At 36.6% G+C, this 15779-nt stretch overlaps 1 protein-coding gene across 3 annotated transcripts in view; it reads right to left on the bottom strand.

Annotated features, from left to right (window-relative positions):
• Positions 1 to 5153: 5153 nt before the first annotated feature.
• NUCB2 (nucleobindin 2) overlaps positions 5154 to 15779 on the bottom strand; it is a 50577-nt gene continuing 39951 nt past the window's right edge. The window contains exons 12-14 of one of the 3 annotated variants that reach the window (XM_025459643.3): positions 6041 to 6211; positions 5684 to 5765; positions 5154 to 5302 (exon numbers count right to left, since the gene is read on the bottom strand). In XM_025459643.3, coding sequence (XP_025315428.1) covers positions 5292 to 5302; positions 5684 to 5765; positions 6041 to 6211 — 264 coding nt within the window. In that variant the 3' untranslated portion in view covers positions 5154 to 5291. Of the gene's footprint in view, positions 5303 to 5675; positions 5766 to 6040; positions 6212 to 15779 lie in introns of those variants that run through there. The other 2 variants (XM_025459644.3, XM_025459645.3) reach the window with 2 other exon arrangements.

The raw sequence follows: 15779 nt of genomic DNA, 5'->3' as shown, positions 1-15779 counted from the left end.
AAATTTTTCAATTTGGTGTCTTTACCACTTGCTGCTACTGTTGTTCTGGCTCAGTTCTTGGATTGTCTAAGAGATGGGTATTAATCCATAGCTAAGTACTCATTTAATAAACTTGAGTAAGTAAAGATTGCAGTCGTGATAATGACATTGTATTAAAAAAAAAAAAAAGCAAGGAAAAGACCGGATTTCCCTCAAATCTCACACCTTGAAAGCAAGTTGTCATTACAGTCTTTCATATCACAGGGAACAAAAAAAGTTCATTTTGCACTTTACTCAATATATCTTAGTCTCTTTAATTAAAGAAAAAAAAAAAAGAAGAACTGAAGTATTAAGTAGAGGCACCAGTGGTTAAAGGTGGAAGTGATTCATCAGGTAATAAAAATCTGACATGAAAACGATGAAGCTCATCATCCAACTCTGGCTCTGTTTCAACTCCTTCTGCATTGTATCGCATGGCTAAAAAACAAAGATTAAATTTTAGGCACTAACCAGAACTAGACTTGTCAAAATTTCTTCCTAAAGAAAATAATTTCTCACACCCTCTTTTATTAGACTATCTTAAAAAACACACATCCTCATTAAACATTAACATTTTCTTTATATTTTTCTTCCTGTGAAAAACAAATGTGCATTTAGGCTTTGGTGATACAAATCTGTTCAAATAGCTAGAAAAGAATGCTGTTATAAACACGTTAGTAAAAAAAAAACAAAAAAAAAAAAACCGTAGAGCCATATCTCAAAGAATTTTTTTACCACTGCTTCTAAACTATAGTTTCTTTTAGCAAGCATCAAATATTCTAGAAGACTATCATCTTTTAAAATCTAATTTTAATTATATATCCCTAAATATACAATGTATATGCTTCATGAAAATTTATATGCAAAACAAAATCCCCAATTACTAATATATACCACTAAGGCAGCTAAACCAAAGACTACTGAATACCAAAAAGTGTTAAGAAGAATGGTCTAGGGTGTCCAGGTGGCTCAGTTGGTTAAGTTTCCGACTCTTGATTTCAGCTCAGATCATGATCTCAAGGTCCTGAGATGGAGCCCCATGGTGGGAAGTCGACTTGAGATTCTCTCCTTCTGCCTCTGTCTCTGCCCCTTCCCACACTCATGTGCTCTCTTTCTCTCTAAAACAAATAAATCTTTTAAAAAAAATTTTTAAAGGAAGAATGGTATAAATTAAACACAGGACCAATACTTTTTAAAAAAATTTTTTTGGGGGGACCAATACTTTCTACAGAGCTGTAAAGAATACTATTAGCAACTCTGTAAGAAACAGTATTCGCTCATAAATGCCCAATACTCGTAAGAACTGGAATTCCTTAAGTCCATAGATAATCTTGAGCTAACAATTCTTTTTTTAAAAAAAATTGTTTTAAAGGTTTTTATTTATTCATTAGAGAGAGAGAGCACAAGCAGAGGTAGGGACAGAGTGAGTGGGAGAAGCAGACTCCCTGATGCACAGAGAACTCTAGTGACTCCGGGCTTGATCCCAGGACTCAGAGAGCATGACCAGAGCCCAAAGCAGATGCTTAGCCATCTGAGCCACCCAGGTGCTCCCAATTCTTTTTTTAATAATATAATTTATAATAATTTGCTGGAAACTGTGAGACGTGTCTATAGCAATATTTACCTATTATTACTCATGCCAAAAGATCATTTTAAGAAACATCTCTAAATTCTCCACTTATATATTTTTTTTAAAGATTTTATTTATTCATGAGAGACACAGAGAGAGGCAGAGACACAGGCAGAGGGAGAATCAGGCTCCACGCAGGGAGCCCTACGTGGGACTCCATCCCGGGTCTCCAGGATCACGCCCTGGACAGAAGGTGGCGCCAAACCGCTGAGCCATCTCGAATGCCCTCCACTTATATTTCTAACTGAATATATTTAACATATAACATCACGTAAATGTGTGATGTACAACACGTTATTTTGATACATTTATATATTATCATATGATCATAATGTATCCATATTTATCATATTGTGTAATCATAGTACAATATTGTCTCCAATCACTTTCTGATTGAGTGAAAAAAAGAGTTTATCCTGGATGAATCCCTGTCTTATCATAGTTTCTTATAGATAGAATCATCAACAAAAGGATATGCCAGACCATTTTTTAATGTTTCCTACAATTTAAACAGTAGGAATAGTAATCCTTCTCCATCTCTAAAGAAACACAGCATTACTCTATTGAGTGATTTTATGTTTTTTTAAAGTTGTATGTAAGCAGAATTTTCCCTGATTGCTACATTTAATTTTAGGATGCATGATTTAAGAAAAAAAAATCTTAGGTATTTTTGGAGTATGCAGTGATTATTTTAAAAATTTGTAAAATGAGGACTAAGAGATTTAAAAATTATTAATGTTAAGAGACACAATGTAAAATTATAAGGTGTTACAACAGATTGGGTCAATTAACAGCTCTAAACATGCCTTCCTGCACTAGAGGTAGTAAAGTTAAATATTATGACTTCCCAACCGCCCTTGTAGCTAGGGTCCCAGATATGACTGGTCCCGTCAATCAGATGCACTCACTTGAGACTTCTGCTCAAAAGCAAGTTACATGGGGAGAGAAGCAGCACAGGAGGTGTCCGCTTTTGCCAAAACAAAACACGGCAGAGGTGGTACAGTTCTAGAGCTGGCAACTGTTCACAGCTTCCTTAATCCAGTAGGCTTCTTGATTTGGCAGATAGCTTCTTGATTGTTCCCAAAGCAGCAGCTTCTTTGGCAGCGCAATCTTGTGATATAGTTCTGATGAGCTCCGCCTAGGTTCTATTTCATCTGCCTTCCCAAAGATTTTGTGAGCTATGTGCACCCCTTAATCAGTCCCCCGTCTGTTTAATAACTAAAGGAGGTTCCATTATCTACAACCAGGATTCCTGACCTATACAGAATTTGGTAGCTAGAAGTAAGGTACAGTTAGTAAAAGGATCTTAAATATGGAGTTAACTTAGTTGAGGAGGTCGGGCTTTGCGCAGTGAGACCTCATGCCAGTAAAGGTTAAGATACTAGAGGAAGTAGTGATAGAACTTCTTCAGAATGCTAGCATGTGTGGGCTGCTTCTAGCCTCTTTCAGCAAAGTCCTACAGGAGAGATGTGAGTCAGGCTAAGGTTAACAAGACTGCACACATGGAAAAGAATATAGCTTTGCTGATGGAATGGCTCTCTACAAAATAAATGGACAAAGTCCCAAATTTAGAACCCTGAAGAACTGAAAAAGTCAGCTGCTACCATATTCCAGACTGAAGACAGTTATAAATAAAGGTTCTGAAGAAGTTGCTAAAGCTTCCTCAACCTTTTTCAAGAACCTTCCCTTAAGAATTTTCTGCCAAGTAATGGGAGCCATCCTAAGGAAAGAGATCAGATCTCAGACTGTTGCCATCCCATCCAAGCCTACACTTTAAAATGGTTCCAAGTAGGTACCATTCCTTTGAGACCCAAGGGGAGAGAGAGAACACAGAAGCCAGCAAGGAAAAGATGTTCTTTGTTAAAAACTGTCCTGACAAGATCTTTGTGGTTACTCATGGTAATAATTGAAAAAGATCAGATAGATACATACTAAGTTTTTAGGGAAACTTTTTGCCAAACAAAATAAAACAAACACAAACACAAACCCGAAACCTAGCCTGTGACAGCCTCTAAGTATCTAAAACAGTCTCCAATGCCCTAAAGCCGACCATAACAGGAAGTAAAGTACTAAAGCTGTCCAGCCCCCAAGACCAGCACACTTTCCAATGCCTAGCAAACATGTCCTTGAAAACTAGTGGGCAATAAAAACTTCCTAGAAGGCAGCAACAAGGGCCCCTGAGGACATTAGACAAGGGAGTTCCTCCCACAAAAGCGAATCAGGTTGCCCACTGTGAAAACCAAGGAATATATTTATAGACGAGCAGAGAGACCTTGCTATTTTTGCCAAGCGGTACTTTGAAGTGTTATGGATCAGTGGCTGCTATTTTCCCCTCTTCTGAAAGGTTGGTTTTATTGCAGTATCCTGTACCTATCCCACCATTATGCATTTGGTACTCATGAGGCAGACACCTTGCTGTTTTAGATAGTGGCAAGGTGTAGATGGCCAGAACATTAGGTGCCACGTCCTAACCTGACAGAGGAGACTATACAAGCATATCATGGCCTTTGAGCTATATGCAATAATGGATTGGATTTGGGGGATTTTCTTTTGCAGCAGGGCAAGTGAGTGTTTTCTATGTTTCCAATGAGTGTAACAGATATATAGGTAGTCAATAAAGCTGTCTGGGTTAAAACTAAAAGCTGCCCACTAAATATGACCCCCTTCTTTAAAGATCCTAACTTTTGGCTGGTCCCAATGCCACATGGATTTCTCAGTTTCTTTAGCTACATGGCCAATGAGATGTAAGTTCAAAGGCTGTGTGGTCCTCCAGGAAGTTGATTCAACTGGGGAAAATTCCTTTTCCTCCCCTTCCCCACTGCCTCCAAAAGCAATCTTGGACAGTGAGAATGAGGTAACTGGAGGATAAAATTCATGCACTCAGGATAACAGAGCAGAGAGGTAGGAACCTCGACACCACCTACCTTTATATAAGAGGGGGAAATTCGTATTTAGTTTGAAACACTGTAATCTTTGGTTTTTCTGTTATATGTAGCAGAACCTGACCTTAAGTAATAGAGTAGGAAGCAAAAACACGAACAAAAAAATGACCTGAAGTGGTAGCAAAAGCTATTCAGTAGAAGAATTTCTAGCAGTTAAGGTTGCTGGAAGTAGGAAGAAATTACCAGGAAACACTGGGGAGAAAAGTGTGGTCTTCTTAGGAGAAGAATTATTAACATCAAAGAGACTTTTATAGAGAGGGGATGATAAGCACCTATAAGAGACTGTCTTCATGAGGAAGTGACAACAATATAAATTTACTTTAAAAGCAATCCAGAGCTTTCTCACTTAAACAGTTAAGGAAGTAAGTTCCATTAAATTATGGCATAATTATGGCTACTTAATTAAATCATTAAAGGAGAGCAAATAAAAAGGAAGAGAGGTATGAGAGTGAGAGCAGACACTGAGTTTATATTCTTCCTGGTTCTGGTGGGCTTCAATCCTTCAATATCCATGTCCTTAAAAGATGTGTTCTCATTTACAAAATATCTTCCTTTATTCCATATATGATTTAAAATATTTATTGAGCAGGAAAAAAAGGAAGGGTGGTAAAAAGATGACACAGATGCTGATTTAACAGTTTTCTTCCAAGTTCTGGTGGTCTTCGGACTTTAAATGACTGTTTGAAAAAAAAAATATGCTCTCATTCTGAAGCTTCACAAACACACACACACACACACGTAAATATAAAGCATTTTTAAAATACACTTAGCTAAACATAGATTACAATTAAAAAATCATGTTCTCTGACAATATTAACTGATTAGAAACAATTGTGAATAATGTTGAAATAATTTATTTCACCATAAATGTAGCTATCAAATTACACAGCTTTTGCAATGTGCTGATGCATAGACATCTTAGAAAGTTTTTCATTTTTCTGTAGTACCAGTGGTGCTATTTCTACAAATATATAGAAAATACCATAGGTATTAATGATTTGAAATTATATCTGTAATAAATGTAGATTTCAATTTCTTCAATTTTTTTAATTTCCTCAAACAACAACAACAACAAAAACACAAAGTTACATACGTGGCTCAAACTTCAATTTTCCACCAGGCCCTGATGGAGGAATTTCTTGTTCTAATTTTTTTTGTTCCATCTGCTGTACAACCTATAAATGGGAAAAGAACATCTTAAAAGTAAGTATTCTTTTATTTTCTCGTAACCTTTGACAAATTGCAACAAACTAAGTGAAAATTGTTTTTCTAGAATGAGATATTCAAACCCTAAAATTAGATTAATATTCAACAAAGCAGTTTTAAAAATACTTAAATTTAAAATACTATAGCTAATAGTACATTGAAATATTATATTATAAAAACACTTTGCTTTTAGCTAAGTACCTAAAATTCTTTTTAATGCCACAATCACTTTATAAAATACCACCTGATGATACTCTTGCTTCTGAGCCTCAAGTTGGTCATGCTGACGCTGTAGCTCTTCCTTTTGTTTCTGAAGTTCATCTGCCTTTTTCTTAAGTTCATTTTCTTGTAAAGAGATAAGATTTTCATATTCTTTCAGTTCTTCCTCTGTGAAGAACTGTTGCTGATCCATTGTCTAAAAGAAAAAAAAATAAGGCAAGAATAATCTTGGATACACAACAAGGTTTGATTCAGCCTTAAAATTCTACAATTTAAAAAAAAATCTACAATCAACAAAGTACAAGTGTATCCATAGTACTATACTTTTTCGGTAAGAAAGGGGAAATAAGAAAATACATATTTATGTATTTATTTGAACAAAAGGAAAAACTCAAGGCTACCTAAAGAACAACAAAGAGAACTGGGTAGAAAGGACAGAGAGAATGCCAGGGGGAAAGAAAATCACACTTCTCTGAATACACCTTTTTTGTGCAGGTTTGATTTTTAGAAACATGTCTGTGTTTCACATACTCAAAAAAATATCCAGAAGGATAGGAAAACTCCCCAAATTGAGTATAAACATAAGAAAATAAATTATACTTTTATTTTAAGTGAATAAAACAGAAAGGAGAAAGGAAAAAAAGAACTAACTCAAGAAACTTTTGATTATAGTACTCAGACTATATGCTCAGGCTAAAAACAACGGTGATCAAAAAAAAAAAACAAAAACAAAAAACAACGGTGATCTAAATAATAAATTCTTATTTTGCAGTGTTTAGCAACCTGAAACATGGTACACCCTAGGATTGAGGAAATAAGTGGAATAATACTGTGGAAAATAGGAGTCAGTTTCCATCTGAAATATAGAAAGAGGGAGAAATAGAATGTTGTACTGAAATTGGAGGCATTGAACTGAAATTTAAGGAGGTATCAATGTGAACTCATTATGTTTGTTTGTTTGTTTGTTTAAGATTTTATTTATTTAGGGATCCCTGGGTGGCACAGCGGTTTGGCGCCTGCCTTTGGCCCAGGGTGCGATCCTGGAGACCCAGGATCGAATCCCACGTCAGGCTCCCGGTGCATGGAGCCTGCTTCTCCCTCTGCCTATGTCTCTGCCTCTCTCTCCCTCTCTCTCTGTATGACTATCATAAATAAATTAAAAAAAAAATTTTAGAAAAAAAAAAAAGATTTTATTTATTTATTTGAGAGAGAGAGCACAGCGGGAGGGGGGACAGCAGAGGGAGAGGGAGAGGCAGACCTTCCAATGAGCAGGGAGCCCCACATGGGGCTCAATCACAAGACCCTGGGATTATGACCTGAGCCAAAGGTAGATGCCTAACCAATTAAGCCACACAGGAGCCTTAATGAGCTCATTAAGTTTTAATATATATTGATGTCTAAATATATCAAGATGAATATGAATGTAAGTGTATCTGTGTATGTAATACATGCACACACACATATATATACATAATACAAATATAAATATATATATACTCACACTTTTAAATGTTTTTAAATTACCCAACTCTGTTATCTGACAAAGCCAGAAGCAAAGACACTCTGATAGCAAGGAACACATCCAGTGTCTAGATTCTAGTGTGATAACAATCTCCCTAAAAGGAACCAATGCTCCTCAGAAAAATGGCTGATTCCAGAGGTGGGATGGAGAAAGAACAAGATGATCCTTGAACATCTTATTATGCTAAAAAATAAGGAAGTACTCAAAGAATAGGTAACATGCCAAAAGGATACAAAAGCCAGTTTGAGGGCAGCCCAAGTGGCTCAGCAGTTTAGCGCTGCCTTCAGCCCAGGGGGTGGTCCTGGAGACCGAGAATGGAGTCCCACGTCAGGCTCCCTGCATGGAATGGAGCCTGCTTCTCCCTCTGCCTTTCTCTATGTCTCTCATGAATAAATAAATTAAATCTTTAAAAAAAAAAAAAAAAGCCAGTTTGAAGAAATTCTCACTAGCCAAATCTGGGGTGATTTGAACATCAAAGTAAATAATGAAAAAAAAATTTAAATAATGATACTAAGGATTAAAGCTTACTGAATAAAATAAGAAGCCATGAACCTACACTCAAACAGAAATGGGGGAAGAGATAACTTTCCCTTGCTGTAGAAAGACAACTAATAAATGAAGAAGGAATAATGAGTAGAAAATCACCATTTGTCAACAGACATTGTAATAATTAATTCTGGCTACGATCATCAATGCATGCTAAAATTAGTAGATAATGAATCTCAAAGTATACCCTCAAAGACTCCCTTTTTTTAAAAAAAAAAACAGTGGTAATGTTGGTAATGTAAATTGGTACAATTCTTTCAAAAAATACTTTCACAAAATATATCAACTGCCCTAAAAAGACTCCCTTGGTCTTGGTAGTGCTACATTGAGAATCTATCTTTTTTTTTTTTTTTAATTTATTCATGAAAGACACAGAGAGAGAGAGAGAGGGGGGCAGGCACCAAACCACTGAGCCACCCAGGTGTCCCTGAGAATCTATCCTATAAAATAACCCTAAACACATAAAAAGCTTTATATAAAAACATATTTATAGCAGCACTGTCTTTCTAAAACCAATAGTAAAAGAATGGATGTCTAGCCCTGAGAAAACAGTTAAACTACCAAAGTAATTCTTACAAGTAGTATTTAGAAATATTTTTGTATTTAGAAATACCGTTGAGTGATTCTGGCAGTATGGGAGGTTAGACAAGATACTATTTAAATTACAAAAGAGAAAACAGTGAGGAAACCTAGTAGATACCATCTTAACCAAATAATCAAAATTAACATTGCCAGTTATGAGAATAACCAGCAGCATATGCTTCATGATATGATGCTCTCAGCATCACTTTGGTGGTACTCCTACCAAAAGTAGGAATCCTGAGGAAACAGCAGATTGACTCAAACTGAGGGATATTCTACAAAATAATTGGCTTGTATTCCTTTTAAATATGAATGCCATGCGACACAAAGACTCAGGAACTGTTGTAGATTAAAGGAGACTAAGAAAACATTACAACTAAATTCAGATTATGATCCTGGATTTTCTTCTGCTATAAAGGACAGTATTAGGAAAATTAACAAAAATCTCAGTAAAGTCAAGAGACTGGAAAAGAGTATTATGTGTGTAGCCATAAATAATTTTACTGTGATTATGCAAGATAAATCCTTGTTTGCAAAAAATACACACTCAAGTGTTTAAGGTTAAAGCAGCATCAGGTGCAACTTACTCCCCAAAAAATTATGTATGTTATATATAATATACACACATACAGATGAAAAACAGAGAGAAAATAACTACAATAAAATGGGAAATCTGGGGGGAGGGTATTCAGGAATTCCTTGAATATTCTTATAACTTTTTTGTAAATCTAAAATTATGTTAAAATGAAAAATAGTGTAGGGACGCCTGAGTGGCTCAGCGGTTGAGCGCCTGCCTTTGGCTCAGGGCATGATCCCTGAATTCCAGGTTCAAGTCTGACATCGGGCTCCCAGCATGGAGCCTGCTTCTCACTCAGCCCGTGTCTTTGCCTCTCTCTCTGTGTCTCTCATAAATAAATAAAATCTTTTTAAAAATGAAAAATAGTACATAATTGTCTACTGATCTAGTTCACCAGAAGCAATAATGGGAATGCATGTTCAAATACCTTAGCATTCTTCTTCTTCACCAAAGCCCAAAAATATTACAAATATTAGAAAAAAAATGACAAAAAAAGCTGACCTCTTTAACCTCAAACTAAGGTGATACACTGTCGTCCTGGGACTGTGCTCATTTTAGCACCAAAAACTTCCACATCCCATGAAACTCCTAGTCTTGGCTACACTGGGACAGTCAGCTACCCTATCTCAAACTATTTTTTGGACAATTAAAAATCTAATTGAAAAAAAGAGAAAAAAATCTAATTGAAATGGTCATCTTTTATATTTTGTATAGAAAATGACTTTTTTTTTTTTCCCTCTCTTCTGGCTGCTACCTCTCAACTATTCTTTTAAAAATGTGTATGTGGTACTGGGTCACAAATCAGGTCTTAACCAATACCAAAAGATTGGGATTGTCCCCTGCATATTTTCAGACCATAATGCCTTGAAATTAGAACTAAATCACAAGAAGTTTGGAAGGATTTCAAACATGTGGAGGTTAAGGACTATCCTGCTAAAAGACGAAAGGGTCAACCAGGAAATTAGAGAAGAATTAAAAAGATTCATGGAAACTAATGAGAATGAAGATACAACCGTTCAAAATCTTTGGGATACAGCAAAAGCAGTCCTGAGGGGGAAATACATCGCAACACAAGCATCCATCCAAAAACTGGAAAGAACTCAAATACAAAAGCTAACCTTGCACCTAAAGGAGCTGGAGAAAAAATAGCAAATAGATCCTACACCCAGCAGAAGAAGAGAGTTAATAAAGATTCGAGCAGAACTCAATGAAATAGAGACCAGAAGAACTGTGGAACAGATTAATAAAACCAGGAGTTGGTTCTTTGAAAGAATTAATAAGATAGGTAAACCATTAGCCAGCCTCATTAAAAAGAAGAGAGAAAAGACTCAAATTAATAAAATCATGAATGAGAAAGGAGAGATCACCACCAACACCAAGGAAATACAAACAATTTTAAAAACATATTATAAAAAAATAAAAAAATAAATAAAAAATAAAAATAAAAACATATTTATGCTATGTTATTGGCTATATGCCAATAAATTAGGCAATCTAGAAGAGATGGACACAATCCTGGAAAACCACAAACTACCAAAACTGGAACAGGAAGAAATAGAAAACCTGAACAGGCCAATAAACAGGGATGAAATTGAAGCAGTCATCAAAAACCTCCCAAGACACAAAAGTCCAGGGCCAGATGGCTTCCCTGGGGAATTCTATCAAACGCTTAAAGAAGAAACCGTACCTATTCCACTAAAGCTGTTCGGAAAAATAGAAAGAGATGGAATACTTCCAAATTCGTTCTATGAGGCCAACATCACCTTAATTACAAAACCAGACAAAGACCCCACCAAAAAGGAAAATTATAGACCAATATCCCTGCTGAACATGGATGCAAAAATTCTCAACAAGATACTAGCCAATAGGATCCAACAATACAGAGCAGCCCCAGTGGCGCAGTGGTTTAGCGCTGCCTGCGGCCCAGGGCGTGATCCCAGGGACCCCCGGATCGAGTCCCACGTCAGGCTCCCTGCATGGTGCCTGCTTCTCCCTCTGCCTGTGTCTCTGCCTCTCTCTCTCTGTCTGTCTCTATGAATAAATAAATTAAAATCTTTAAAAAAAAAGAAAAAAAGGATCCAACAATACATTAAGAAGATTATTCACAAAAAAAAAAAAAAGAAGAAGAAGAAGATTATTCACATGATCAAGTGGGATTTATCCCCGGGATGCAAGGCTGGTTCAACACTCGTAAAGCAATCAATGTGATTGATCATATCAGCAAGAGAAAAAACAAGAACCATATGATCCTCCCGATAGATGCAGAGAAAGCATTTGACAAAATACAGCATCCATTCCTGATCAAAACTCTTCAGAGTGTAGGGATAGAGGGAACATTCCTCAGCATCTTAAAAGCCATCTACAAAAAGCCCACAGCAAGTATCATTCTCAATGGGGAAACACTGGGAGCTTTCCCCTAAGATCAGGAACATGACAGAGATGTCCACTCTCACCACTGCTATTCAACATAGTCCTAGAAGTCCTAGCCTCAGCAATCAGGCAACTAAAAGAAATAAAAGGCATTCAAACTGGCAAAGAAGAAGTCAAACTCTCCCTCCTCACAGATGACATGACACTCTACATAGAAAACCCAAAAGACTCCCCCAAAATTACTAGAACTCATACAGCAATTTGGCAGTGTGGCAGGATACAAAATCAATGCCCAGAAGTCAGTGGCATTTCTATACACTAACAATGAGACTGAAGAAAGAGAAATTAAGGAGTCAATCCCATTTATAATTGCACCCCAAAGCATAAGATACCTAGGAATAAACCTAACCAAAGAGGTAAAGGATCTATACCCTAAAAACTATAGAACACTTCTGAAAGAAATTGAGGAAGACACAAAGAGATGGAAAAATATTCCATGCTCATGGATTGGCAGAATTAATATTGTGAAAATGTCAATGCTACCCAGGGCAATTTACACATTTAATGCAATCCCTATCAAAATACCATGGACTTTCTTCAGAGAGTTGGAACAAATTAAGATTTGTGTGGAATCAGAAAAGACCCCAAATAGCCAGGGGAATATTAAAAAAGAAAACCATAGCTGGGGGCATCACAATGCCAGATTTCAGGTTGTACTACAAAGCTGTGGTCATCAAGACAGTGTGGTACTGGCACAAAAACAGACACATAGATCAATGGAACAGAATAGAGAATCCAGAAGTGGACCCTCAACTTCATGGTCAACTAATATTCGACAAAAGAGGAAAGACTATCCACTGGAAAAAAGACAGTCTCTTCAATAAATGGTGCTGGGAAAATTGGACAGCCATGTGCAGAAGAATGAAACTAGACCATTCTCTTACACCAGACACAAAGATAAACTCAAAATGGATGAAAGATCTAAATGTGATTCCATCAAAATCCGAGAGGAGAACACACGCAACACCCTTTTTGAACTTGGACACAGTAACTTCTTGCAAGATACATCCATGAAGGCAAGAGAAACAAAAGCAAAAATGAACTATTGGGACTTCATCAAGGTAAGAAGCTTTTGCACAGCAAAGGATACAGTCAACAAAACTCAAAGACAACCTACAGAATGGGAGAAGATATTTGCAAATGATGTATCAGATAAAGGACTAGTTTCCAAGATCTATAAAGAACTTATTAAACTCAACACAAAGAAACAAACAATCCAATCATGAAATGGGCAAAAGACATGAACAGAAATCTCACAGAGGAAGACATAGACATGGCCAACAAGCACGTGACAACATGCTCTGCATCACTGGCCATCCGGGAAATATAAATCAAAACCACAATGAGATACCACCTCACACCAGTGAGAACAGGGAAAATTAACAAGGCAGGAAACAACCAGTGATGGAGAGGATGTGGAGAAAGGGGAACCCTCTTGCACTGTTGCTGGGAATGTGAACTGGTGCAGCTACTCTGGAAAACTGTGTGGAGGTTCCTCAAAGATTTAAAAATAGATCTTCCCTATGACCCAGCAATTGCACTGCTGGGGATTTACCCCAAAGATACAGATGCAGTGAAATGCCGGGACACCTGCACCCCGATGTTTCTAGCAGCAATGTCCACAATAGGCAAACTGTGGAAGAAACTTCGGTGTCCATCGAAAGATGAATGGATAAAGAAGATGTGGTTTATGTATGTAATGGAATATTACTCCGCCATTAGAAATGACAAATACCCACCATTTGCTTCGACATGGATGGAACTGGAGGGTATTATGCTGAGTGAAATAAGTAAATCGGAGAAGGACAAACATTATATGGTCTAATTCATTTGGGGAATATAAAAAAATAGTGAAAGGGAATAAAGGGGAAAGGAGAAAAAATGAGTGGGAAATATCAGAAAGGGAGACAGAACATGAGAGACTCCTAACTCTGGGAAACGAACAAGGGATGATAGACAAGGAGATGGGCAGGGGATGGGGTGACTGGGTGACGGGCACTGAGGGGGGCACTTGATGGGATGAGCACTGGGTGTTATGCTATATGTTGGCAAATTGAACTCCAATAAAAAATAAATAAATATAAAAAATAAATTTTAAAATTAAAAAATAAAATTTAAATGTATATGTGGGACGCTTGGTGGCTCAGTGGTTGAGCATCTGCCTTCAACTCTAGGTGTGATCCTGGGATTGAATCCCACATCAGGCTCCCTGCAGGGAGCCTGCTTCTCCCTCTATGTCTCTGCCTCTTTCTCTGTGTCTCTTGTGAATAAAGTCTTTAAAAAAATAAAAAATAAAAAAATAAAAATGTATATCTACAGTAAACTATGGAATGAACTGGTATGCCTTTCTGGAGCAATTTGACAAGACATATTTAGAAACTAAAAATATTCATAAACCTTTAGAATAGTTCTTTTTTAAAAAATTTATTTATTTATTTATTTATTTATGATAGTCACAGAGAGAGAGAGGCAGAGACACAGGCAGAGGGAGAAGCAGGCTCCATGCACCGGGAGCCCGATATGGGATTCGATCCCGGGTCTCCAGGATCGCGCCCTGGGCCAAAGGCAGGCGCCAAACCGCTGCACCACCCAGGGATCTATTCTAGGAATTAATCTCAGGAGAGTTACTATCAATGCCCAAAAATGTATGAACAAGTAGAGAGTCATCGTAGTGTTAATTACTACAGTAAAAAAATTAGATTGGGGCAGCCCGGGTGGCTCAGCGGTTGAGTGACTGCCTTTGACCCAGGGCCTGATCCTGGAGACCCGGGATTGAGTCCCACATCGGGCTCTCTGCATGGGGCCTGTTTCTCCCTCTGCCTGTGTCTCTGCCTCTCTCTGTCTCTGTGTCTCTCATGAATAAATAAATAAAATCTTTAAAAAAAAAAATTAGATTGACCCAAATGTCTACACGTGTTCAAATGATTATACAAATTACACTACAATCACATAACTGCATGCTAAGGAGACATTTCTAAACTCTGTTTTTTGAAGAATGGCATCATGAACTATCGTTAACACTTAAAAACACAGAATTTCCCAAACATATAAAGACACTTATATAGTATGAAACCATTTTAATAATATATATGTAGGATGGGGCACCTTGGTGGCTCAGTTGGTTAAGCATCTGACTTTGGCTCAGGTCTTGGTCTTAGGGTCCTGGGATTAAGCCCTGCACATAGGGCTGGACTCCACATTCATCATGGAGTCTGGTTGGCTTTCTCCCTTTCCCTCTGCCTCTCCCACCACTCATGCTCTCTTGCTCTCTCTATCTCTCTCAAATAAATAAAATCTTTAAAAGGATGGATAGATAGATAGGTAGATAGATAGGAGTTTATATGTATATGTAAATTAAAAATGGGATGGGGTGCTTGGGTAGCTCAGTGGGTTAGGCATCTGACTCTTGATTTTGGCTCAGGTCATGACTCAAGGTGGTGAGAAACAGCCCTGCTCAGGCTCCTCTCTGGACATGGAGCCTGCTTAAGATTCTCCCTCTACTTCTGCTCCTTCTCCTCATTCTCTCTCTCTCTCTAAAATAAAATAAAATAAAATAAAATATAAATAAAATAAATTAATTAAAATAAAATAATATAAATTAAAATAAAATAAGATAAAATAAAATAAATTAAAATAAAATAAATTAAAATGACAAAATAAAAGAAATTAAAATAAGATAAATTAAAATAAAATAAAATAAAATAAAAATAACAATGGGACATACACACTACACACTGTATGCTATATATGCATATACTAAAGATACAAACTATTTCCAAATTAGTATAACATAATATATAAATTAAGTTTCTACCTCTGGATGGTAGAATTATAGGTAACTTCTAATTTATTCCTTCAATGTATCTATATTTCTAATTTTCAAGAATGTATGTTATATTACACTTAGAAAAAGTAAAATTTTAAAAAGACTTCTAATTATATGTAATGTGATTACAAATAAGATGTCAGTTGCCACAAGCTTTCCAAAAATCAGGTTCATTATTTTATTGTGACATTTTTTTTGAAAAGCCAAGACAGTAAGGCTCTACATGCAAGCATAATGGGAAATGAAAGTTAAAAGTAGAATGAACTAATGTAGAATTTTTT

The sequence above is a fragment of the Canis lupus genome, chromosome 21 (assembly GCF_003254725.2).
Source record: "Canis lupus dingo isolate Sandy chromosome 21, ASM325472v2, whole genome shotgun sequence".
NCBI classification, from domain to species: Eukaryota; Metazoa; Chordata; class Mammalia; order Carnivora; family Canidae; genus Canis; species Canis lupus.
Note: the sequence above shows the minus strand (reverse complement) of the source record. Positions and strands in the feature narration are given on the sequence as shown.